Below are 25,185 nucleotides of genomic sequence, written 5' to 3' on the forward strand. Positions count from 1 at the left end.
CTCACCTTACTTCTGGACTCTCCCCTCCCTGCTTCCTCAGCTCTGGAGGCATCTGAAGAGCTCCTTGAGGATTCTTTTCCATCATTTTTTCCCCAAAGGTGAGTAAGTGGTCCCCAGCATGGACTCAGAGGATTTGGCCTATCCCCTTTCTTCTATCCCTGTCCCCATTTTCAGTCATTCAGGAACTCAGGCTTTGTCTTATCCCACCTTTCCCTGCAGACAAGCAACCCAACTCTATAGGCAACCATCCCACGGGTATGCGTACTCTGTGGATCCCAAGAACCTCTGCTTAAGGGTCTCTTCCCGCTTCCATCGTTGTCCAAGCTTCCTGCTCAGGAACTCTAACCAGCTTGACTCCTGCATACCAGATACGAATGATGAGAAGGAATCTAGGTGCTACTGGATGAAGCCTCAGTATGGACACGCCAGGGCTCCCATAGTGACTCCAAGGGGACTGTGGAAGGAGGGGATGAAGGGAGCTAGGGAGGCTCCTCAGGTCACAGCCTCAAAGGCCCAAACCACCTATCTCTCCAGGCAAGAGACATCTTCCCAGTTCCCCAGGATGAGCAAGTTGGATATGGTTTCACTCTGCTTGCCCCAAGGGAATAAGACTAAGACCCCAGATTATGCCCCAGCCTATGCCTCAGCGGAGACATGGACCCACCCTTCACCCCAACCCCCTGAGCACACCCCCACCCAGGCCCAGATCCGGCCCCCAGTCCACCCCTTTGAGCACATCCCCACCTGGGCCCAGATATGCCCCCCACTGTACCCCTCTGAGCATACCCCCACCCAGGCCCAGATCTGCCTCCCACACCCCTTTGAGCACATCCCTACCCAGACCCAGATCCACCCCCCAGCCCAACCCCCTGAGCACACTCCCACCCAGGCCCAGATCCGCCCCCCAGCCCAATCCCCTGAGCACACTCCCACCCAGGCCCAGATCCGCCTCCCAGCCCAATCCCCTGAGCACACTCCCACCCAGGCCCAGATCCGCCCCCCAGCCCAACCCCCTGAGCACACTCCCACCCAGGCCCAGATCCATCCCTCAGGCCACCCCTCTGAGCACCCCCCTACCCAGGCCCAGATCCACCCCCCACCCCAACCCCCCTGAGCACATCCCCACCCAGGCCCAGATCTGCCCCCCAGTCCACCCCTCTAAGCACACCCCCACCCAGGCCCAGATCTACCCCCCAGTGCACCCCGCCAAGCACAGCCCCACCCAGGCCCAGATCTGCCCCCCAGTGCACCCCTCTGAGCACACCCCCACCCAGGACCAGATCTGCCCCCCAGTCCACCCCTCTAAGCACACCCCCACCCAGGACCAGATCCGCTCCCCAGTGCACCCCTCTGAGCACACCCCCACCCAGGCCCAGATCCGCCCCCCAGTGCACCCCTCTGAGCACACCCCCACCCAGGACCAGATCCGCCCCCCAGTCCACCCCTCTAAGCACACCCCCACCCAGGCCCAGATCCACCCCCCAGTCCACCCCTCTGAGCACACCCCCACCCAGGCCCAGATCCGTCCCTCAGTAAACCCCCCTGAGCACACCCCCACCAAGGCCCAGATTTGCCCCCCACCCCAACCCCCTGAGCACACCCCCACCCAGGCCCAGGTCCACTCCATAGTCTGCACCCCTGAGCACACTGGCACCCAGGTCCATGGCCCTGAGCATACCTCAGCTCACACCCTGGCCCAGGACCCAGCCAAGGTTTCCTTGCATGCCTTAGGCCACTCCCTGGACTACATACTTGAGCACCTAACAGTCCACACCCCAACCAGCAACCCTGCTCATCTAACCTATACCCATGCCCACAAGTTGGTCCCTCCCCCAACCTCTGCCCCAGACCCTCCTCTAACTTCTACCCTTGCTACTACTCCTGCCCCAGGCCCTGTTCCAAAATTTGCTTCCATCCTTGCCCCAGCACTGGTCATGGCCCCGACTACCACTCCAGTTCCTACTCATACCCCTCCAGCCACCCCTACCCACAGCCTAACTCCTATTCCCTCTACCCTGACTGCCTTCAACCAAGACCTCTCCACTGGCCATGTGTTCTATGCTACCCCCATGGTAAAGAAGAATTTATTCTATGGGTGCCCCACCCAGAACACTGGGTATTCTAGAAAGGACTTGGGTACCCTCTCCAGGCCCCAAGACAGGCAGGGCCTGGTAAACTCTGGTAAAGTCGAACAAACACTGAAGCAACTTAGTGGGGATACTGCCAACACCTCCACAGGTTCCATAGTAGGTTACTTGGAGTTGGAGAATATGGGATGGAATAACTCAAATGATGCCAAAGACAAGTTCTTACAGCCCAAGACCTCCCCTTTCTGCAGCTTCCATCCTTGCAATTCTGAGAGGAGAAACACAGACTCCCAGCCTCCAGCCTATCCCAAATTCCTGGTCTACTCCAAGGATGATTCACCTTCTCAACCTTGCTTTCATTCTCCCACCAGCGTCCAGAATTCAATGTGCGCTGCTCCTCCACCATGCACTCTTTCTCTCCCTCTTGTTTCTCCCAGATCCTTTGTTCTTCAACAACCTACCAACCACCAGGTGAAGTCCTCCACCTCAACACAAACCCCCAACTTACCCCCAATCTCGATACCCACTTCCCAGTTTCCCATCCCTTCCCAGTTCTCCACCATTTCCCAACCCCCAATCCAACCCCAATCTTCTGAACTTCATGAGAGTCTAGGCCTCACCCAAGACTCTGGCCTCCAAAGAACCCCAGGCCCTTCAAAAGACTCTAAAGTTTCCAAGAACCCAGGCCTTGGTCAAGATCCAGGTCTAAAAAAGATGCCAGGCCTTACCCAACATCCTCATCTCTGCAAGAGTTCAGGGCCTTCCCAAGACTCTGGCCTTCGCAAGAATCCAGTTACCCAAGAATCTGGCCCTGAAAAGTGCCTAGGTCTGCCTCAAAATGAAGGTATTTTTAGGAGCCCATGTCTCACCCAACCCTCTGGCTTCCACAAGAACATAGCATTTCTCCAAAATTCTGACATTCAGAGGAATTCAGGCTTTGTGCAAGAGACTGTACTCTGCAAAAGTCAAGATCTCTCCCAAACAACTGGCATCCATAACAGCCCAGGCCTTTCTCAAGATTCTGGAGGTTACAGAAGTACAGGTAATGCCCAAGATCCGGGAGTCTCTAGGAGTCTAGGCCTTACCCAAGATTCTGGCCCACAGAAGAGCCCATGCCTTGCCAAAGACTCTGAAGTAAACAAGAGCTCAGGCCAGGAATCTGGTCTCTACAAAAGCCCAGGCCTTGCCCAAACCTGTGGCCTCCATAAGGGCTCAGGCCTCACCAAAGACTCAGGAGACTACAGAAATCTAGGCCTGACTAAAGATTCTGACCCCTATATGAATCCAGGCCTTATCCAAGCCAATGAAGCAAAAAAGAAATGTGGCCTTACCCAAGATGTTGGAATGTACAGGAATGCAGAACATACTCCAAATCCTAACTTCCACAAGTACGCAGGAATTAATCAAGATCCTGGCCCACATAAAGGCCCACGCCTTACCCAAGATTCTGGCCTCCCCATGACTCATGGCCTTACCAAGGAATCAAGCCTCCACAAGGACTCATGCCTTATCCCAAATCCTGACCTCCACAAGAACCCAGGCCTTGCTCCAGGTACTAACTCTGTCCAAGTCTTGGGTCCATCTCAGACTCCAAAGTCCTCACTGCCCTTGAAGTCATTTGTGTGTGAGGAGACTCCTCGGAAGAATGCAGAGCAGCATCTCCCATGGACTCCTGACCCAGTCAGTCAGTACTCCTGCCCTTCCAAGGCCCAGGTGATCTACAGTGACCTGCAAACCTTCTCAGAGGTACCTGTATTGATTGAGTTACAACCATCCTCCCATCGAGTAGGTGGCCAAGACTGGGTGTACCGTCCTGTGGATACAGTTCCTCCAGCCTACCAGAACTATCACCAGATGCCTATGCCTCCAAAAACCAACTTGAAGACTCACTGCCCTGGGTCAGGCACCCGGGTAGGGCATGTGGTCTTTGATGCCCGCCACAGGCAGTTCGGAGTGGGCAGAGACAAGTGTGAAGCTCTATCTCCCAGGCGCCTTCGCCAAGAGGCATCCAGCAACTCAGTGGAGAATACTGAGTGGGGATATCAGTGTGTCATGAGGCCCTCGGAAAAAGAGGGGACAAAGGTGCATTAGGAATAAAGAGGCGAGAGAAATGTTCTGTGATTGTTTGAGGACATCCACCCCAGCCCCATTGCTGACACTGGCCACTCTCGGGGCCTGATGAGGGCTGGAACTATACTCGCCCCTTCTCCTCCATAGCTGCTGAGCTAAACCCATGATCCCCAAGGCCCTAGAGCTGCATTTTCCAACACACTAGCCATTAGTGACCCATGGCTTTTAGAATGTAAATTAATTAAAATTAAATAAAATTTAAAATTCTGTTCCTTTGTTTCATTATTTACATTTCAAGTGCTCAATAGACATGGGTGACTAGTGGCTACTATATTGGACAGCACAGATTTAGAACATTTTCATCATTACAGAAAACCCTATTAGGCAGTAATGCTTTAGAGTTTAGAGTAACTTTCCTTTCCCTGTCACCCATCCCCAGCTTCTTCAAAACTCCCACAGAGCCCAGAGAACTTAGTTCTTTTTAGGATGGCTCAGAGGCCACCTCTGGGGAGGAGGTAAGATGTAGGGATGCCAGATGCCTGATTACCCCAGACCAGTGGTCAGCAAACTCATTAGTCAACAGAGCCAAATATCAACAGTACGATTGAAATTTCTTTTGAGAGCCAAATTTTTTAAACTTAAACTTCTTCTAACGCCACTTCTTCAAAATAGACTCTCCCAGGCCGTGGTATTTTGTGGAAGAGCCACATTCAAGGGGCCAAAGAGCCGCATGTGGCTCACGAGCCGCAGTTTGCCGACCACTGCCCCTGACTGTGAGGGAGATCCCAGTCTTCAGTCTTCCTAATCTGGTTTCTTGGGTCACAACCCGATGTATGGAAACCTGCCTCCCCAGTTCTGGGCAGTGTTTGGGGCTCTGAGTTGCTGCGGGAGAAGAGCTCTCTCTGTCAGTGACTAGGACGCCTGAGATCTGGGCTTCCCAAACTGAGCTCTGGATTCTGAGAGTCCCTTCCTTTACAGGCCTCTAGTTTTTCTGGGTGCTTCTGTACTATCACTCCAGAGACAGTCCCCAGGGAAAAGGGTATGTAAGAAGTCCTGGTCCAGAACTAACCCAGCAATGGATAGGTCTGATCTGTAAGCCTGTCCCTGGTTTCCTAACATTTGTCCCATTATTCTGGCTCCCTTGTCATCCTGGACTTAAGCTTTGTCCCTGAAAGCATTGGTAACTGAAAACAATTTTCTTCCCCATAATTTCCCTTTGCTCTGCCCCCGCCCAACTGGGAGTTTCCTCTGGATTTGATTTTCAGTCCTGATAACTCTTTTGTGTACACACCAGGTATGAGATTCCAAAGTGTTTTTCCCATCACCACACATGTGTAACTGATGTGGGTATCATTAATATGTCCCTTCCCTGAGTCAGATGTCCATTCCTGGGTCACCACCTGTGTGTTCCTGCCTAACACTACTTCCACCAACTCCAAGGGGAGTTCCTTTCTAACACCTCTCTGGCTCAGCTCTGACCTTGGACAGGTCATGTGCAGCCTCTCCAGGATGCAATCTCATCTTCAAAATGAAGTTATAATTACATGGAAGAACCCTTCTAGATCTAAATGACCAGGGCTCCTCTACTCACATGGGATATACATAGAGGCCCCTATTTCTCCCGAGGCCCTGAGGTATGTCCATCATTATTGTTTGCTATTCAGATATGTCCTATTACCCTTCTGCTCCAACTCCAAGGAATGTTTGTGTGGGGCTGACCTGGGCTTGGAAAGAAACAGAACAGTTTATCTCCATAGAAACTACAACTTCAACCAGGCACTCCAGAGGAACAGTAAAGGATGTGGGGGCGTAGCCTCATCGCTCTGGTAACGCGAACACAAACTGCAACTCCCAGCACAGCGCGAGATCTGAAAAAGCGAAAGGAGTGTAGACAGAGGCGGGGCCGGGTCCAAACCACCTGCACAGCTTCTGGAAAGGGGCGAGGCTGGAACTTCAGGGCGTGGCCTTGCGGGCAGCAGGAAGAAGTTACCTGTTGGATTGTTCTAGCCATTCTCTTCCCAACTCTTGCAGTTAAGCTGCAGACCTTAAGCCTTTTCCGAAAAAGAGGTAAGGGGAGGTAGGCAGGGACGGCGGAGGGCTATCACATTCCGAAGGAGGGGTGGAGTTAGGTGAACCGGTCCATGGGGGCGGAACCAGAATATGAGAAAGGGCAAGGACAGAGGAGGTCTTTATTTGTTCATTTTCAAGACTAAACTCACAGCCCTTTATCTGCAGACCCATTGGCGCACTTGTCTGAGGCACTCTCTCAGCCTTGGAAAGAGAGACGAGCGGAGGTGACTTTTTGGCCGGTCTAGGCTTCCTCTCGTCTGTGTTTTTTTCCCTAGCCCAAAACGATAGAGCCATATGGCTTCCGCGGTCTGGGGGAGTGCCCCCTGGTGGGGCCCGCCGCCCCCAGCCCCCGCCCGCCCGCTCACGGACATCGATTTCTGCTCTGGAGCGCAGCTCCAGGAACTAACCCAGCTTATCCAGGAACTAGGAGTGCAGGAAAGCTGGAGAGACGGACCCAAGACGGGACCAGACCTCCTCCGGGCCAAGGACTTTATTTTTTCTTTACTAGGTAAGTAATCCTCCCCGGCTTCAGAAACTCGCAGCTCAGCCCCGCCCCGGAGTTGCGTATCACAATCCCTTCTCTTCCCGTAGGTCTTGTTCACCGCCGAGACCCCCGTTTTCCTCCCCAAGCAGAGCTCTTGCTGCTTCGTGGCGGGATTCGCGAGGGCTCTGTGGATCTGGGGCCTTCACCCCTGGGCCCCTATGCCCGGGGACCTCACTACGACGCCGGCTTCACACTACTGGTGCCAGTGTTTTCTCTTGATGGCACTGGGCAGGAGTTGCAACTGGACATGGAATCCTATTCTGCCTGGCTCTGCCTCCCAGAATTCATGCACGGAACCTCGGTGCGAAAGGCATGGCAGGACTGCCTTGGACCCCCAGTCCCAGGAGGACGTGAATCGGTCCACCGAACCGAAAGCGAACAAGGCCCCAAGGATCAGCAAAGCTCCGTGGACCAACCGCACGGTGACGTCACCGAGCTTGACCTGCACGTGTCTTTGGAAAAATCACCTAGTAACCGTTCGGGGCCCGAGTCGCCTCGGCCAGATGTAACTGACCTTGGCTTTCCCGCATCCCTGAAAAAACTGAATGGTGACGTCACCAAAGCAACTACGGATAGTCCGGCACCACCGCCTTCGGAGGCTCCGGAGGCGTGGCCCACATTGTGCCCCGCCAAGGTGGCTGCGTGGTTCTTTGCCATGCTGGCTGAGGTCGCCGAGTCCCTGATCCCGGTCCCTGGTGCCCCGCTCTTGGTCCACGCAGCCCGCCACGCGGGATTCACCACCATCCTCCTGGCTACTCCAGGGCCCCCACGCCGCCTCCTGCTTTTCGACCTGATCCCCGTGGTGTCCGTGAATGGCTGGCCCGAGGGGGCTCGGAGCCACTCGTGGGCCGGCCCGCTGGCCTCCGAGTCGTCCTCCTTCTACCTGGTGCCGGGCAGGGACAGAGAGCGGCCGGACGCTTCCGGCTGGCAGCTGTGCTTCGCCCGCCAGGAGCTGGCGCTCAAGGCGCTCATACCCGCTCCGCTGCTGCAAGCGCACGCGGCTGCCCAGGCGCTGTTGCGCCCGCTGGTGGCCGGGACCCGGGCCGCGGCGCCCTACCTTCTGCGGACGTTGCTCTACTGGGCTTGCGAGCGACTGCCTGCGCTCTATCTGGCGCGGCCGGAGAATGCAGGCGCCTGCTGCCTGGGGCTGCTGGATGAGCTGAGCCGTGCGCTCGAGTCCGGGACTCTGCCCCACTATTTTCTGAGCGGCCGAAAGCTCTGGGCAGGGGACAGAGCGGCTGCGCTGCTTAAGGCGTTGGCCCGGCTTCGTGCGGACCCTGCCCGGGCCCTGTGCGCCACGGTGGAGGAGGCCAAGACTGCGCGCAAGGGGGGCGGCTTAGCTGGTTTGGGAGGCGGGGCCCATTAAGGACTCCTACCAGCATGGAAAGTCCCTCACTTGGGAGACACTTAGCACCCTGGACCCAAAATTCCGTTCTAGAAGGCATCCTTGCGGTTCCTTCCCATCATTCCACTCGCCTCGCGCTCCATCCCGGGTAAAGCTTTTTCCAGTCTGGCTTCTCTGCTCTCCAAATCTGTGGCCAGCATCCCTCGTGCCCTAGTACAGCCTCTGGCAACTATATTCCCCCAATTCTTACGGTCTTTTAGGAGTCTATAGGAGGGTGGGGAGAGGCAGGAGGGGGAGGATTTGTTTCCTGACAAAACATGGAAAGGAGAGCGGTATGGAGATCAGAGACAGACTAATTTGTTTCACACAAAGGCAATCATATTAAGGAGGCTGGATTTCGCCCCAGGCTAGATCTCGACTCCTCCCCCCCCCCCCCCCCCCGCCCCAATCGCTTCAGTTATTACCCCCACTTTCCTCATTCAGTTCTGTCCTCCCATCCTGGGCCTTAGGGTTCCTTCACTCTCTGAGTATTCACCCATCCATTGATCTTAAGCCCAATCTCCCCCCCTCCCCCTCATCCAGGGTTCCATTCAGTGGAGTCACCTTGGTTCCTCCTCCTCCTCTGAACCCCGAGATAGGCGGCCTTGCCTCAGCTCCCCCTGCCTCTAAGACCATCCCACTCCCTGCCTCTAAGGAATCCCAGTGTTCCTCCAGCCCAACTTAACCCCCCTTTCCTGGCGTCTCCGCCCCCTGCCCCGCCCCCAGGCTGGCTCTTGGAGAAGCGGGAGCTGCGGTTGCCTCGGCCGCCTGAGCTTCCCACTGTCGCCGCTGCTACTGCTGCCACCTCTATCGCCACTGCACTTGGTCCAGCCGCCAGGCCCAGTGCTCTGATTTTACCGGACCAGGGCGCTCTGCGAGACACCTTCACTCTTGGGGGCTCAGGGCGCCTAGCCAGGCGTGGAGGGAAGCTCCGTTTGCGGGGGACAGGGAGGGAGGAGCCTGGAACCGGGCCCAGCACCATTCGTCGCGAGATCTACAAGACAGGACAGGTTGAGGGGCGTCTGGGGGAAAGGGGGTTGCTATAGGTAGTCCCAGGGAGGAGGAGGAAGCCCTGTAGCAGTGATGCGCTCAGATTTGTAGGGGACCTGTTCACATTTGGGAACTGGTGACATGGGTGCACTTCTCTCTTGGGGGGCTGGTTGGATTGGAGGGCGTGGGATCTAAACAGCCCTAGCTGTTCTGAGGAAATTAAGGGGCGGTAGGAGAAACACCACCAAAACGGTCGCTCCTTATTTCCAGGTTAACAGAGGGCCCTCCAGACAACTACCTGGTGTATACACCAGGAAGGGTGGATTTGGAGGTGACTTCAAAAATAGTGGAGGGTAACAAGGTGAGGAAAAGGGCTCAGCAATTTGAACACTGAGCCACTAGAAATGGGGGTGACTTGGTGAAAAAAAAAGGTATTGTCTAGAGACAGAGTCTGATAACCCGTTCTCACTGAACAGGAACAGCCTGGATATTCCAAGACATAGTTTGGGGGGATTTCAGTGGGAAAAAGTGGGGGATCCTCTTCACTTAGAGGGTGGCAAAGACACCAAAGTTGGATTCTTCCCTGACATTTGGCAGTGCCCCAGCAGGGGTGGGGTGAGTTAATATTCCCAAAGCTAAGGATCCACATCCTTTAGATTATAAAAGTGGATTTGGCAGGAGTACAGGGGCCCTGAAATAGGGTGAAAAGATGCCTGGGGATGTTGGAACCACATATCGGAAATTTTGACGGATTTGACTTTGGGATAGGGTAAGCGGGGACAGAGATACTGGAGAGCAGGGGAGGGGCTAATTTTCTGTAGGGGGCAAAAGTCCAGGGTGGGGTTACTTGAGGTACATAGGCTTCTGGATCCAGTGGAGCTAGCAAGGGGGCCCGAGGGTGAGAGCTGACGCTTGGGGGTGGGGGGGGGTGTGCTGAGGCTTATCCTTAAGGTCCTGTGGGTGGGGCGGTGAGTCGGGAAAGAGCGTCAAGAGCATGCCGCGGTGAGCGGGCTTCTCTGGGGGAGCCCAGCGCGCTCCCAGCGCCTGCTGGTTTGGGGGTGTCTGGTGAGCGGGCTTCTCTGGGGGATCCCAGCGCGCTCCCAGCGCCTGCTGGTTTGGGGGTGTCTCCTCTCGGGGCGCCATGGCGGCGCTGGCCAGTAGCCTGATCCGGCAGAAACGGGAGGTCCGCGAGCCCGGGGGCAGCCGGCCGGTGTCGGCGCAGCGGCGCGTGTGTCCCCGCGGCACCAAGTCCCTTTGCCAGAAGCAGCTCCTCATCCTGCTGTCCAAGGTGCGACTGTGCGGGGGGCGGCCCGCGCGGCTGGACCGTGGCCCCGGTGAGTGGCTGGGGCGGGGTCTCCGGGACTGGGGTCTCTCTGCCCGGGAGGTTGAGATGAGGGGTTCTGAAGAATGGAGCCCGACTGAGGGAGGCTCCCGGGAAGTGAAAAGGGGTGAACCACAAAGTCTCTGCCAGTCTATGCCTCAGTTTCCCTCCTCTTTTGACCATAACCCCGAGTCTCCTTGCTTTTGAGGGCAAGGGGAAGGCTTGAGGGGCTAAGTCTGGCGCCCCAAGCCTCGTGGCTCCTGCTCTTCCCCCACCCCACTCCCCACCCCCATAGCCCTTCGCCTACGTGCAGGCTCTCGCGATTCTTTCCATCCACAGCCGAGGGGCCTGGGGGCTCCGGACGCCTGGGTCACCCCGAGAGTTTCTGCGGCTCCGGCGGCCCCGCCCCCACTCCGCTCCCCCGCTCCTCCACTTCTTGGCTCGGTTCCTCTTGGCCGAGCTTGCCTGGCTCAGCGCCAATCTCCCCAGCTCTCCCCTGGGTGTCCTTGCAGCTACCTCGCCAAACCGCCCCTCTGTGCGCCCTCCTCCCTTGACCTGAGCTTCAAGAGAGGAGCTGGGTTCCCCCCATTACCCTCCTCGAGACTCCGAAATCGGGCCCCACGAGCTCAGGGGACCCTCTGCTGCGAGGAACTCAGACACAGTACCAGGCTGGTGGGAGACCCGCACGCAGACTGGGGGTCGTACCACCTACGAGGGGGTACACGGAAGTCGGCCGAGAGCAAGCGACCAGCGTGGAGAGTTGTGCGGGTTAGCGTGTGGTCCCCGTCCAGGTGCCACAGGCAGGGAGTCCCTCTGGCCCTGCTCCCGCCCGCTCCCAGCTCCGATAGGGTGAGCCCCCTCGTACCCTCCTCCCTCCGCCGCCGGCCCGCCGCAGTGGTACGGTCCGCAGCCCACCCTTTGAGTGGGACCCAGCCGCCACGTGACTTAACCTGCTTCACCACCTCCCTGCCCCTCCCCCCATTTCCTAGGTTTGGTACCGAACGTCCCCCACCCCAGGCGGGTTACCTGGCTGAAGGGGAAAGGCTGAGTCTCAGGGAGACCTGGGCCCCCGAGCCAGCGCACTGACAGGTACAGACAGTGGGTCAGTGTCAGACTGGCTGGCGCTGGGCCAAGGCGAGGCCCGTGCCAAGGGAGCAGCAGCAGCAGCAGGTGCTGAGTCAGCGTCAGGCCCAGACCCACCTCCACTCTTGAGGGGGCGCCCCTACCCTGTGGTCACCTTGCTGTCCCCCACATTCGCAAACACAATGTCACTTCAGCAGCCCTGCCTGTCTCCCTCTGCTTTTTGATGTATCCCCTTCCTCCTCTCTTCCTCCACCCCTCTTCTGGTTGAGCTGTAGAGTAGGAATTAATCCATTTCAATAAATTTCAATAAATTAAACTGAAAGCTGGTGGTTAGAGGAAGCAGAAGGAACCCACACCTCAGCATCCTCAGGAATCCAAGAGAGGTAAGAGAGAGCTTTCCTGGAGGTCAGAAAGTTGGGGCCCTAGTACTCTATTCCATCCCTCCACTCTCCCTTCTTTTTTCTCCTCTGATCCCACCAAGTGTAGGAATGTTTTTGGGAACAGAGATGACATTTTTAAAGATTAATGTCTCTTTCTCTAGAGCCTCAACTTAAAGGCATCGTCACCAAACTCTTCTGCCGCCAGGGTTTCTACCTCCAGGCAAATCCCGATGGGAGCATCCAGGGAACCCCAGAGGACACCAGCTCTTTCAGTGAGAGGGGAAGCCGGCCCCCCGGGTGGGAAGGGGGATAATGGGGCTAGGAGACTAGGGCAATCCCATTCCTGCTTGAGTTTCTGTTGTTTTCAGTCTGCCTCTTTGACTCCCAAGGGAGGAAGTGAAGCTAGGATGGGGGGAGTTCAGATGGGGTTCAAGGCCTGGGGTACTGATTCCCCCTTTCTCCATCCCCAGCCCACTTTAATCTGATCCCCGTGGGGCTCCGTGTGGTTACCATCCAGAGTGCCAAGCTGGGTCACTACATGGCTATGAATGCTGAGGGGCTGCTCTACAGCTCGGTGAGACAACGAGGCTGAGTGGCTTGGGGTTTGGAGAGTCCCCAGTTACAACTTTCTCAACTACAGCTCTTTTACAGTTCAGGACTCCCTCTCACTCCAGCGTTTGCTGGTGTCCTGTCATTACTGCCCACTCCAGAGCATCTCTAGGGTCCCTCTAATCCTACTCTCACATAGCCCTCCAGATACCTCTAGGCTTCTTGAATGTCCAACTCTTTCAGCCTTTTAGGGCCCCTATTTCTCTCTTTCTTTTTTTAAATATATTTCTTTATTGATTTCAGAGAGGAAGGGAGAGGGAGAGAGAGAAACATCAATGATGAGAGAGAATCATTGATCAGCTGCCTCCTGCACGCCCCCCACTGGGGATCGAGCCCACAACCCCAGCATGTGCCCTTGGCCGGAATCGAACCTGGGACCCTCCAGTCCGCAGGCTGACGCTCTATCCACTGAGCCAAACCAGCCAGGGCAAGGGCCCCTATTTCTCATCCTACCCCTTCCAGACTTCATTATTACTCACTGCCCCAGAGTCATTCAGGATAGGGAATGGTCAGGGGCTGGGAATAGAGTGGAGAGAAGGTATCTTCTCATTCCAGAGTCTAGTTCCTAACCCTCAGGGACCTACCAGACTCTTCCTTGTCCTTTCTTTCTCCCAGTTCCCACATGGACCAGAAGGTGGCCCTCCTAGCCTGAAATGTATGGGTTATATTTTGGCTTGTTCTTCCCAGGGCTCCCTTCTGTCCAGTAATGTGTCTCTTTGTCTCTTTGTGTGTCTTCCTGGGTCTTTGTCTCCTCAGCAACACTTCACAGCTGAGTGTCGCTTTAAGGAGTGTGTCTTTGAGAATTACTATGTCCTGTACGCCTCTGCTCTCTACCGTCAGTGCCGTTCTGGCCGGGCCTGGTACCTAGGCTTGGACAAAGAGGGCCGAGTCATGAAGGGAAATCGAGTCAAGAAGACCAAGGCAGCTGCCCACTTTGTGCCCAAGCTCCTGGAGGGTGAGTATGGACTGGAGAAAATGGGGGCCACATGGGAGGGTATTGACCTTGACATCGACATTTAGTGACATGCATCTCAGGGGCTACAAGTGTGAGGAGGACCAAGCCAGGAAGGCTTTGGCCTTTGGGGGTTTGGGGAGTTCTCCTCCTATGGGGTTGGGGTTCTCAGAGGATGAATATAGGGGAAGGGAGCCCTTTCAGAGCTCTGATTCTACCTAGGTTTCTCTGTGCCTAATTCTCCTTCCTGCTCCTCTCTCTCCCTTTCACAGTGGCCATGTATCGGGAGCCTTCTCTCCACAGTGTCCCTGAGACTTCTCCTTCCAGTCCCCCTGCCCCCTGAAATGTAGACCCTGGACTGGACACTCCTGCACTTGCACCGGTCTAGCCACCACCACAGCCTGTCTCCCAGCCCTGCTCCTGGACCTGCTCTCACCCCAGCTGCCATACTCATGCCCTGAGCAGCCAGGTCCCACCAGGTGCTCTTCCCTGAGGGAGCCTAGGAACCGCTGAAAACCTTAGATGCTTGGACCTTAGAGGTGGATGTTTGAAAATGGTCCTGGCTGATCACTTCTTTCCTTCAACACTTACACCCCCCGCAAAGCCTTTTCCTAAGATGGCACTGGGGGTTTCCAAACAGAGAACAGGACTCAAATACTCCCCTCCCCAGGCTCAGCCAGTTCCTGGAGCCCTTTTCATGGCCTCTGAGCCATAGGTTTATAGATCTACTGGAGCTCAGGATTAGTGTCCTTTCCCTACTCCACCTTATGCCTTGTTCTGAACAGGTTCTGCAACACCAGGCACCTCAGCCAGGGCCATCTCTGCACTAAGGCTCTGTGCTGGATCCACCAGGCTTCCTCAACCCAGATAGACCCCGGGTTTCCAAGTAGAGAGAGGCAGGATTTGAGCCCTTTCCAGCTCTTGGCCTTGGCCTGAACTGGGGCCAGTCTCAGATTACTACAGGTTTAACTTTTTTTATCCCAGAGACACCCAATACTAGAGCATGGTGTTCTAGACACACATGGAGCCATACTTCCTTCTGAATCTCAGCTCTAGAATATAGACCACGACTCTCCACCCTTCCCTCCAGGATGGAACTGGGGCCTATATAGCCATATTATTACTCTAGAATAAGTTCTAGACCCATCCTCCCAACTTCTCTAGTGATACCTATTAAGAATGAGTTCTGGAAAGGACCCAGCTATTATTCAAAAAGAATTAAGTCCTGGATGAATTAAGAACTACTTCTTATTTTACTTAGATAATTTTCTAAAAATCATACTCTTCTTCCTAGAGAATGCTAACCTTATTTTTACATACAGTTTAATTCAGCTGGGGTCCAGGAAAAGAAATCTGAAAAAGGGCTGAGGAGTTTTAGAAGGAATCCATGGCTCATTGTGGGGGAGCTAGGATGGGGAAGGGGTCAAAATCATGACATAATTGGACCTGTGCCTGGGTTTGGGGGACATGAACACTTAGCTACCTCAGCAAGAATTTCTTCCAGATCCCCTCTAAAGCTGAGGTCTTTAGGGTAATGGGTCTAGAATAAAAAGAACAAATATGACATAGACCTTACAGTATACAGATGATGTGTTGTAGAATTGTGCACCTGAAACCTGTATAATTTTGTTAACTAGTGTCACCCCAATAATAATAAAAAAAACATTATATAGACTTCACCATCCCAGTGAAGATACCCCAATTCAGCAATAAGTCCCACCACTCTCCCCTAAGTCAGGCCAAGGAGGGTTCCAGGCCTCATATAACCCCAGAGCTTCTAACTGAATAGAACTTGCTTCACTTTACAGCTTGTAACCTCAGCTGTGTTTTATGTACCTAAAAAGGGCCTGACTAGATTCTTCTGAAAAAAAAAACAAAACACACAAAAAAACAGGGAGAGCTAGGGGCAGGCCTGGAAAAGATCAGGAACCTACCAGTGAATTAGGAGATGGGCTCTGGGCAGCCTCAGACCTGGGCAGGGGAGACTGAGGAGGCCTAAAGGGAGGGCGAGAGAGGCAGGTCACTTTTCCTCAGGCTCTTTCTACTTCTAGCTTGTTGCTAGAGGGGTTGATGCTTTCCTCATCCACATAGACCCCGTCCAGGCCCCACATGTCCTGGCTCTGCTCCCAGGGGACCAGGTTCCACTTCCTGCATTCTCACATAAAGAAGATTTATACAACGGATGTGTTGTCTGTTATCAGTGGGTGGCGGGCATTGGCAGTTGTTCGGGGCGGGATCAAGTCCCAGGGGCGGGGCGGGTGGGCTGGCGGCTGCCCCCCAACAACAGGTGCACATTCTTGGGCGCCTCGTCACTTCCCCTGCACTGGCCATCCCGGTGGCTCACTGAGCGAACTCACTGAACGCGGCCGGGCTATGACCCTAGGAGCGCTGCTGCTGCTGTTGCTGGGGGCTCTGGGGACGCCGTTCGCCCCGGGTAAGTCTGGGCTTCAAAGGGACAGTGACAGGGCCAGAGGTCATGGCCGGGCACCATGGTTTCACTTAGTGCTCTCCTCTAGGCGCCCGCGGCTCGGAGGCAGAAGGCCGGCTCCGTGAGAAACTTTTCTCGGGCTATGATAGCTCGGTGCGGCCGGCGCGGAAGGTCGGAGACCGCGTGGGGGTCAGCATTGGTCTCCGACTGGCGCAACTCATCAGCCTGGTGAGGACGCACGGGCGGTGGAGGTCAGGCTCAGCAGCGGGCTGGAGGGCGTGGCTATCAATAGGGCAGGACAGAGGGACGACGGGGGCGGGACGAGGCTGAGAGATGGACGGGTCGCTAGCAGAGACTGAGTCGAAATCGGCGTGACTGTTGGACAGGCCAGGGGTAGAGCCGGGTACGGTGATGGACCTGCCTGTGGACGGATCTTGAAGTGGAACTGGGGCTGATGGACTGACTGGAAGGCGGGCCTTGAGGCAGGGTCACAGGCTGGGGTGGAGCTTGGTGCTGGATCACGTCAATCAACAACAGCGGGCGGAGATTCAGGGTCGGAGTTTCGAGCTGTGGGGGGCCCTCCGGGGCGGGACTTGTGGAGGAATTGACTGACATTATAGACTGCAGGAAGTTTCGGAGGTAGAGGCGGGGCTTGGACCCAAGAGGGTGGGACTCAGAAAAGGCGGGGAGTTTCCAGGGAGAGCTAGACTCGCCGAACCCCCTCATTTATCTCCTCTTATATAACCTCTATCTTTTAAACTTTTCCCTTCTAGAACGAGAAGGATGAGGAGATGAGCACAAAGGTGTACTTAGACCTGGTACGGAGACCCCCTGGGATGGGAAAGGGTGTCCCGCTGTCTTTACAAATGTCCTCGAATGTCCGACCCAGTAAAAAATAATTTTTTCATCATGAACTCAAACACATTTATAACTGAAACAGAAACTTCGGGAAACAATGCCATCTTTACTGCGGGAGTTGTACTTCATGCATTTTTTCATTCTAATTTTTTTGAACTATTTTGGGGCCCTTAATTTGATTCCTGACCCACTAATGGGTCTCGAACTGCAGTTTGAAAACCACCGTTTTAGAGGATAGCTAGTGCAGCGTCTTCGTTGTTATAGACTACAAAATTGGGACCCGTTGCTAGGGAAGGGGAAATTAGCTGCTGGAGTCCGAGCCAGTGCAGGTGGAGCCGGAATCAGAACTCCTGGCCTCCAGAATCTCAGCCCACACCTGCGCTGCCCCCCACCCTTGCACTCACTGCGCGCTTCCTTCGGACCTTCCAAGTTTCCTCCCAGGCTACAGCCCCTAACAGCCCCCCTCAGCCTCTGCTTTCCTAGGAGTGGAATGACTACAGGCTGAGCTGGGACCCCGCCGAGTACGAAGACATCGATTTACTCCGCATCACCGCTCAATCCGTGTGGCTCCCAGATGTGGTGCTACTAAACAAGTAGGGTCTTTCCAAGACTGGGGGTGAGGTGAGGCCTCTGGGAGGGCGCGGCATCAGGAGGGCTGGGTCTGATCCCACCTGAGAAGATTCCTTCCCCGCAGCAATGACGGAAATTTTGGCGTCGCGCTGGACATTAACGTCGTGGTAGCCTCCGATGGCTCCGTGCGCTGGCAGCCCCCTGGCAACTATCGCAGTAGCTGCAGCATACAGGTCTCTGGGCTCCACCTGGGGAACTCAAGGCGCTCTTAGAAACCCTCTCTCTCCTCAGATATCCTGACTCGCACCCCTCCTCCATTACCCCTCATGACCCTCACATTTCTCTTATCCTCCTGATTTTCCATTGTTTCATTGCTTACTTTCATTGACTTCCAGTCTTCCTCAGTAACTCCCCTCCATGGCCCATGCCTCCCCTAATAACCTTCCAATTCCTTTGTGACCCCCACTTCCCTGTGACCTCTCCTGGTGGCCCTCATCTTCCTGGTACTCCATATTCTATGACCCCTATCTGCCCTGTGATCTCCCTAACTCCCCCAGTCCTGACCAGTTCTCTGCCAGCTCTAGTGACTCCTCCTTCCATTCAGGTCACCTACTTCCCCTTTGACTGGCAGAACTGCACCATGGTGTTTCGTTCCTATAGCTATGACAGCTCAGAGGTCAGCCTGCACACTGGCTTGGGTCCGGATGGGCAGGAACGGCAGGAAGTGCACATTCATGAAGGGACCTTCATTGGTGAGTGGGCCTGGCTCCCACAGCCATGGTTTTTATGGCTTCCAGTTTCTAACAGGCTGATAAATATACTCCATCAGCAATGCCAATACAAACCTGTGGTGTCAGCAAGATAGGTATGACTATCTACATTTTGCAAATATGGAAATTAAAACTTCAGTTTATTAATGATGGGCTGTCCAGCCCAGTGTTCACAGCTAGCCCCTTATCACATCAGCCTCCTCTGCTCTAGAATGTGGTAGAGCAAGCCATATCCGGCACCAACAAGGACCAGGTCCCACATCTGTGTCCCCTTCTCCTGTTCTTCCCATTCACCAAGAGAATGGCCAATGGGAGATTATCCACAAACCTTCTCGGCTAATCCAGCCTCCAGTGGATCCTAGGAGAGTGGGAGAAGGACAGCATGAAGAAGTCACCTTCTACCTCATCATTCGCCGGAAACCTCTCTTCTACCTGGTCAATGTCATTGCCCCATGCATCCTCATTACTCTCCTGGCCATCTTCGTCTTCTACCTACCACCAGATGCAGGTAAGGGAGAAGCAGCCCCAGCACTCATTTGGTGTGTGTGTGTGTGTGTGTGTGTGTGTGTGTGTGTGTGTGTGTGTATTGATTTCAGAGAGAAAGGATGAGGGAGAGAGGGATAGAAATATCAATGATGAGAGAGAATCATTGACCAGCTTCCTCCTGCACACCCCCTACTGGGGGTCGAGCCCGAAACCCAGGTATGTGCCCTGACAAATTGAACCTCGACATCTTGGTTCATAGGTTGACACTCAACCACTGAGCCACACTAGTCAGGCCCAGCCCTCATTTTTAGCAGTAGCTCAGCTTCTTCCTCTCCACCTTTAATCCAGGCAAGGTTTTTCTGTCAAGTCAGGCCACCATGGATTGTGCTTCAGCAATCTCACTCAGGTTTTCTCTTCAACCAGAGCCTTTTTATCTGGATCCAGATTTTCCCTCCAGCCTCAGGCTCTGCCTGTCTTCTGCTGCTCACTTCTTTTCACCCAGTAAATTCTGAATACCTCAGAATCCTAGTATCTCATCCTTGAAACTTCTACTCCTCTGGTCAACCATCTCCCAGATTTAGACAACACTCCTTTTCCCTGTCCTCATTCTTTGTATCCTCCTTCCCTCACTTTTTAGACACCTACTAGTCTCTCTCTCTCTTTTTTATTTTTTAAATATTTTTTTATTAATTTCAGAGAGGAAGGGACATGGAGAGAGAGATTAGAAACATTAATGATGAGAATAATTGAACGGCTGCCTCTTGCACGTCCCTTACTGGGGGTTGAGCCCGCAACACAGGCATGTGCCCTTGACTAGAATCAGACCTGGGACCCTTCAGTCCACATGCTGACACTCTATTCACTGAGCCAAACCAGCTAGGGCTCTCTCTCTTTTTAAAAATATGTCTTTATTTTTAGAGAGAGAGGGGAAGGGAGAAGGATAGAGATAGAAACATCAATTGGAGAGAAACATCATGGATTGGCTGCCTCCTGCATGCCCCCAACTGGGGATTGAGCCAACCCAGGCGTGTGCCCTGATGGGGAATCTAACCAGTGACCTCTTGTTCCTGAGCTAGGGAACTCTCTTTAAAAAAAAAAAAAAAAATTTTTTTTTATTGATTTCAGAGAGGAAGGGAGAGGGAGAGAGAGACATGACCTCCTGGTTCATAGGTCAGTGTTCAACCACTGAGACACACCTGCTGGGCCGCCTACTAGTCTCTTAAACTCCTATTTCTCTTGGCAGTAATAGCCAACATTGCTCTAGGAGGCAGCATAATATAATAAGAGTAACCTTGTGCAAATTCCTTAATCTCCATGCGTCTCCAGTTTCCTAATCTAGAAATGAGGACAATGGTTGTTCCTACAGAATAGAATTATTTTGAGGATCAAGTGAGTTCATGAGCATACCCAGTAAATTCTATGTAAGTGGTGGTGTTGTCTTTGCTGTTTTTGAGCACTTGCTGTAAGATAATCAGTACTTACCTCAGAGTTGTTGTAAAGGTTAGAATTGAGTTAATCTGTGTAACATATTACTCAAACTGTGACCTCCTGGTTCATAGGTTGACACTCATCCACTGAGCCATGCTGCCATGCGGGCAGGGCCTGATTTACATTTTAACTGGTCAATGTTGCTCAGTTGGTTGGGCATCATCTTGTGTACCCAAAGGTTGCTGGCTCGATTCCAGGTCAGAGCACATGCCCAGGTTGTGGGCTCCATCCCCAGTAGGGGGTGTATAGGAGGCATCTAATTGATGTTTTTCCTCTCTCTCTCTCTCTCCCTTCCTCTCTCTCTAAAAGTCAATAAAAATTATTTAATTAAAAACAAAGATCAATCTGGCTGCTCTCTTGAGAACAGAGAAGGGGAGGGGCAAAGGATGAAGCAAAGAGGAGGTCTTTATAATAACTCAGACCTGAGGTAATGGTGGTTTATATTTCCATGAGTGTTAGGGGTGGATGTGATAAATCATCAGTTTCAGGATATATTTTGAAAGTAGAGGCATTAGGATTTGCTATGAATCAGATGTGGGATGAGAGAGAGAAGAGAGCTGAGAATGACTGAATGGGTTTTGGCCTGTGCCACAGGAAAGATGAAGTTGTTATTTATGAAGTGGGGAAGACTATGGGAGGAGTTGGTGATGAGGGAATTAGGCTTTAGACATGTTAAGTTTGAGATGTTTGGACATCCAAGCGGAGAGGTTAAGTTGGCAGGTGAATATAAATTTACGGGAACAAGTCCAGGCTGAGGTATAAATGTAGGAATCATTTGCATGCAGTTGGACCTTCCAAAAGTCTGTCCTTGAGTGGGCTGGAAACATGGTCACCAATTATGCCATGGGGATTGTCTTCTGGCAAAGCCTAATTCTTCTGCCTTCCCCTCTGCCCCCCAAGGAGAGAAGATGGGGCTCTCAATCTTTGCCCTGCTGACTCTTACTGTGTTCCTGCTGCTGCTGGCAGACAAAGTGCCTGAGACCTCCCTGGCTGTCCCCATCATTATTAAGTACCTCATGTTTACCATGGTCCTCGTCACCTTCTCAGTCATCCTTAGCGTTGTTGTTCTCAACCTGCACCATCGCTCACCTCACACCCACCAAATGCCCCTTTGGGTCCGTCAGGTAAGAAAATCTCCTCTAGCTTGTATTAACTCTTAATCTTAGTATTTGGCTTTTTGTCCAGGTATGACTTCCCCCTCCTACCACTTCAACCTTCCCTTTCACAGACCTGAGGGAGAACTACAACTCTTCATAGACTGTTGAAGTGCCAAGGCCTGCTGGGTGTCCAAACATTGCACAATTAAATTTACCCTCCCATCATTACCATTTCATAGGTCCCACACTCTCATCATCAATACAGCCCATCCAGGGTCCCAGGAAAACATTCTCAGGGTTAGGTACTATCAGGGTAGAAGCCTCATAACCTTCCTCTCCAGTCAGGATAGCTCCAGTCCACTTAAGATTTCTGAAGGCTGCCAAAACCGGTTTGGCTCAGTGGATAGAGCGTCGGCCTGCGGACTGAAGGGTCCCGGGTTCGATTCCGGTCTAGGGCATGTACCTTGGTTGCGGGCACATCCCCAGTGGGAGGTGTGCAGGAGGCAGCTGATCGATGTTTCTCTCTCATCGATGTTTCTAGCTCTCTATCCCCCTCCCTTCCTCTCTGTAAAATACCAATAAAATATATTTAAAAAAAAAAAAAAAAAAAAAAAAAAAGATTTCTGAAGGCTGTGTGGTTGCATTTCCCTGTCTGTGTAGCTCTGTGGGACATATGCGCACATGCTTAGGAAAGGGCATGTGGCGTGGGGGTGGTTGGCTGTTTCCCTTCTGGTCTAAAAGCATGAGAGCCCCCTCCAACACGCCTCTTCTTCTACTCTGCAGATCTTTATCCACAAACTCCCTCTGTACCTGGGTCTGAAGAGGCCCAAACCTGAGAGAGACCAGATGCCGGAGCCACCCCCTGTAGCCCTCAGGGAGTCTCCAGGAAGTGGCTGGGGTCGGGGAACAGATGAATACTTCATCCGGAAGCCACCGAATGATTTTCTCTTCCCCAAACCCAACAGGTAGAACCTACTCAGAGAGGGAGAACTACAATTTCCAGAAGACTGTGCGGAGGCAGGCGGTCTAAGCTCCCAAAAGATGCTGAGCATCATGGGAATTGTAGTATCCCTTCTGCTGCCCACTTTGCTGAAAGGTGTAAACTACGCCATAGAGATGGGAGGAATTACGGGAGGCTGGCGAAGTCACTGCCGCTGGCGGGGAGAGCCTGAAAGCGTTTGAAAAGGGGCAGGATGTTGGGGCGGGGGCTATAGCCAGAACGCAGGCTGTGTCTTTGCACCGGGGACCTGACCACACGGTCCCGCCTCTTCCAGGTTCCAGCCTGAATTGTCTGCCCTGGATCTACGGCGATTTATCGATGGTCCAAACCGGGCTGTGGGCCTGCCCGCCGAGTTACGGGAGGTCGTTTCCTCCATCAGTTACATCGCTCGACAGCTGCAGGAACAGGAGGACCACGATGCGGTAAGTCCAGTGAGGGTGGAGCAGGGCAGAGCCTTGGCTCCACCCACAAACTCAGGCTCCGCCTCTAAAACGTTTTTATTTTTGATTGGAAGGTTTCCTCACTTGGTCCCGCCCCCTGCTTTCTGACTGGTTCTTTTTTTCTTTTCTTAATCCGACTGGTTCTTTACTGTCACCAATCTTTGGTAGTTTCGCAGCCTGCCCTTATCTCAGAGCTGTTGAAGGAGGACCAGGGCTGGGTACAGGGACTTGGGGGGGTGGCCTTCCCTGGGGCTCAGGGACAGTTTTTTCTGCTTACCCCCAGTTGAAGGAAGACTGGCAATTTGTGGCCATGGTAGTGGATCGCCTCTTCCTGTGGACCTTCATCATCTTCACGAGTGTGGGGACCCTCGTCATCTTCCTGGACGCCACATACCACTTGCCCCCGCCCGATCCCTTTCCTTAGGACCTAGAGCCAAGACCCAAGTCCTCGGTCAGCTGAATTGAGAGTTTGGCCCTATCCCTTTCTGCCTCTTAACTCCTTCACTAGGGATCCAGTCATGTCATTTTGTTTCCAGGGAAAACCTAAGTGAGACTGGGCATACGGAAGCCTTGGGCCCACCAGAAATGCACTATCAGCTTATTTTCCCCTTGGCTTCTTAAAGAAACTCTTTTGACTATCAACACCCAGGTTTCCAGTAAAAAGGAACAAAGAACAAGAACGAGACTGTAAGCCTTATGAGTGCAGGAACTGTGTCTTTGTACCCCGGCACCTAGCACATGTCCTGCTTAACATTTGTTGAATAAATAGGGAACTTTTTTTCTGGAAGGAAATACAACAATTAATAGCACTTATGTTTGCATGTTGGGACTAGTGGTCATTTTTGTTTTTACCATTCTGTAATGTAATATGTTTTGAAATAAGTATTATCTTTAAGATAAGAAAAAAAGGTTATTTCTAAAAGGATGTATTTGTAATAAGGAGAAAAAGCGCACTTAAAAAAAATCTTTGAGTTCCAGCTTTGGTGCCTAAACTTTGGACAAGCTACTAAACTGCTCTAAGTTTCTAAATCTTACAGTGGAGCTAATAATAGTATCTGCCCCTTACTCTAAGGATCATATGAGAAGAATAGAGGCCCAATACACAAAATTCGTGCAAGAGTAGGCCTTCCTTCCCCCTGGCACCCGGGACCCGGGCTTCCCTCACAGCCCTGGCTTTATCCAGAAGGTCATCCAGAAGGACGCTGGTCTAATTAGCATATTACGCTTTTATTATTATAGATGGGAACAAAAGCACTATGTAGTGTGTATCAGAGATTGTAAACTTGTGTCTTGTTTGGCCCATGGTATTGGCCTGAATCAGTGGTCAGCAAACTGCGGCTCGCGAGCCGCGGTTTGCTGCTCTGATGACTAATGAGTTTGCCGACCACTGGCCTGAATAATTCTTTTTTTTTTTTTTATTCTCACCCGAAGATATTTTTCCATTGAGTTTTTAGAGAGAGTGGAAGAGAGAGAGAATGACAGAGAGAAATATCAATGTTAGAGAAACACATCTGGTTGCCTCCTGTGCACAGGCCCCCAACCAAGGCTGGGGCCTGGGGGGCAGGGAGCCTGCAACCAAGGTCCGTGCCCTTGACTGGAATTGAATCCAGAACCTTTTCATCTGCAGGCCAACGCTCTATCCACTGAGCCAAACCGGCTAGGGTTTGGCCTGAATAATTCTAAATTTGAATTAGTTAGCTCAGTGGTCGGCAAACTCATTAGTCAACAGAGCCAAATATCAACAGTACAACGACTGAAATTTCTTTTGAGAGCCGAAAACCGACTTCTGCACATGGGCCACGAAGTTTCAATCGCACTGTACATGCGCGCCCGCACGTGGTATTTTGTGGAAGAGCCACACTCAAGGGACCAAAGAGCCGCATGTGGCTCATGAGCCGCAGTTTGCCGACCACTGGGTTAGCTAATTTTAAAATTTGAGTATTTCACAGAGAAATTTGGATTTCTGGCTCCTCTTGAAAAATTTTAAAAAACCTATAGTAACACCAGGCCTGATTCCCCTGTTGGCAGCAACCTGCTAGAGCTCATTAGTGGTTGCCCACTCTGATCAATTCCTCAAAGCCCCCGCCCACAGAGCTTCACTCATTTTACTTACCCATCCCTCTGTAACACTAGACAAAACACAGGGGAGGGCATGGGGAACAGGAGTTGAAGCCAATGGGAAGACTGGAAAAGAGAAAGGTTGTTGTGTCTCTTGCAGCCATCCCATATTTTGTGCCTGTTTTCTTTCAATTTGGAGAAAGGGTTACACCTGATTTAAGGCAGTGCCTTTCTGGGACATGAGGATCTTGTGCCCAGCAGGTTGTGTGAACTGAACTGAGTTTAATGTTTCTGCTTGGAGGTCAGACCAAAGTCAGCTGGAGCCTAGTAGGCTGCTGCAATTACAATGAAGCACCTCACACCTACTCAGTTGCTGGAGGTTGTTGTCCTAAGAGGGAGAATAGGGCTACAACTCCCAAGGATCCCTGTGGGACAAGGTCAGCATGTCCCTGTCCAGCCAGACCCACCAACCACACAAATAATTGCACCTGGCATCCCAC

General features: G+C 52.9%; 4 protein-coding genes across 5 annotated transcripts; all 4 read left to right on the plus strand.

The window, feature by feature from the left end:
• Window positions 1-2,069: 2,069 nt before the first annotated feature.
• Window positions 2,070-4,178, plus strand: SPEM3 (SPEM family member 3; the record flags this gene model as incomplete). Its single annotated transcript, XM_080677380.1, has 1 exon — window positions 2,070-4,178. One exon carries the CDS (start codon window positions 2,070-2,072, stop codon window positions 4,176-4,178), a length of 2,109 nt encoding a protein of 702 aa, XP_080533506.1.
• Window positions 4,179-6,112: 1,934 nt separating this feature from the next.
• Window positions 6,113-8,285, plus strand: TMEM102 (transmembrane protein 102). Of its 2 annotated transcripts, XM_080679575.1 has the most exons (3): window positions 6,113-6,224; window positions 6,503-6,735; window positions 6,819-8,279. In XM_080679575.1, exons 2-3 carry the CDS (start codon window positions 6,522-6,524, stop codon window positions 8,135-8,137), a joined length of 1,533 nt encoding a protein of 510 aa, XP_080535701.1. In that variant the 5' UTR covers window positions 6,113-6,224; window positions 6,503-6,521; the 3' UTR covers window positions 8,138-8,279. The 2 variants fall into 2 exon arrangements, with proteins under 2 accessions (XP_080535701.1, XP_080535702.1); XM_080679576.1 differs by lacking the exon at window positions 6,113-6,224 and having other exon boundaries at window positions 6,393-6,735; window positions 6,819-8,285.
• A 1,827-nt stretch (window positions 8,286-10,112) lies between these two features.
• FGF11 (fibroblast growth factor 11) lies at window positions 10,113-15,671 on the plus strand. The gene is made up of 5 exons (XM_080680190.1): window positions 10,113-10,479; window positions 12,091-12,201; window positions 12,400-12,503; window positions 13,295-13,493; window positions 13,763-15,671. The coding sequence occupies exons 1-5, from the start codon at window positions 10,287-10,289 to the stop codon at window positions 13,831-13,833; spliced, it is 678 nt and encodes a 225-aa protein (XP_080536316.1). The 5' UTR covers window positions 10,113-10,286; the 3' UTR covers window positions 13,834-15,671.
• Window positions 15,672-15,830: 159 nt separating this feature from the next.
• On the plus strand, window positions 15,831-23,438 carry CHRNB1 (cholinergic receptor nicotinic beta 1 subunit). Its single transcript, XM_080680769.1, has 12 exons — window positions 15,831-15,924; window positions 16,007-16,146; window positions 16,692-16,736; window positions 17,260-17,369; window positions 17,471-17,579; window positions 17,951-18,098; window positions 18,415-18,624; window positions 20,991-21,214; window positions 21,971-22,152; window positions 22,462-22,609; window positions 22,911-23,078; window positions 23,164-23,438. The coding sequence occupies exons 1-11, from the start codon at window positions 15,864-15,866 to the stop codon at window positions 23,049-23,051; spliced, it is 1,518 nt and encodes a 505-aa protein (XP_080536895.1). The 5' UTR covers window positions 15,831-15,863; the 3' UTR covers window positions 23,052-23,078; window positions 23,164-23,438.
• The last annotated feature ends 1,747 nt before the right edge of the window (window positions 23,439-25,185 follow it).

This window comes from Plecotus auritus, assembly GCF_963455305.1.
Source record: "Plecotus auritus genome assembly, chromosome: 7".
Lineage (NCBI taxonomy): Eukaryota > Metazoa > Chordata > Mammalia > Chiroptera > Vespertilionidae > Plecotus > Plecotus auritus.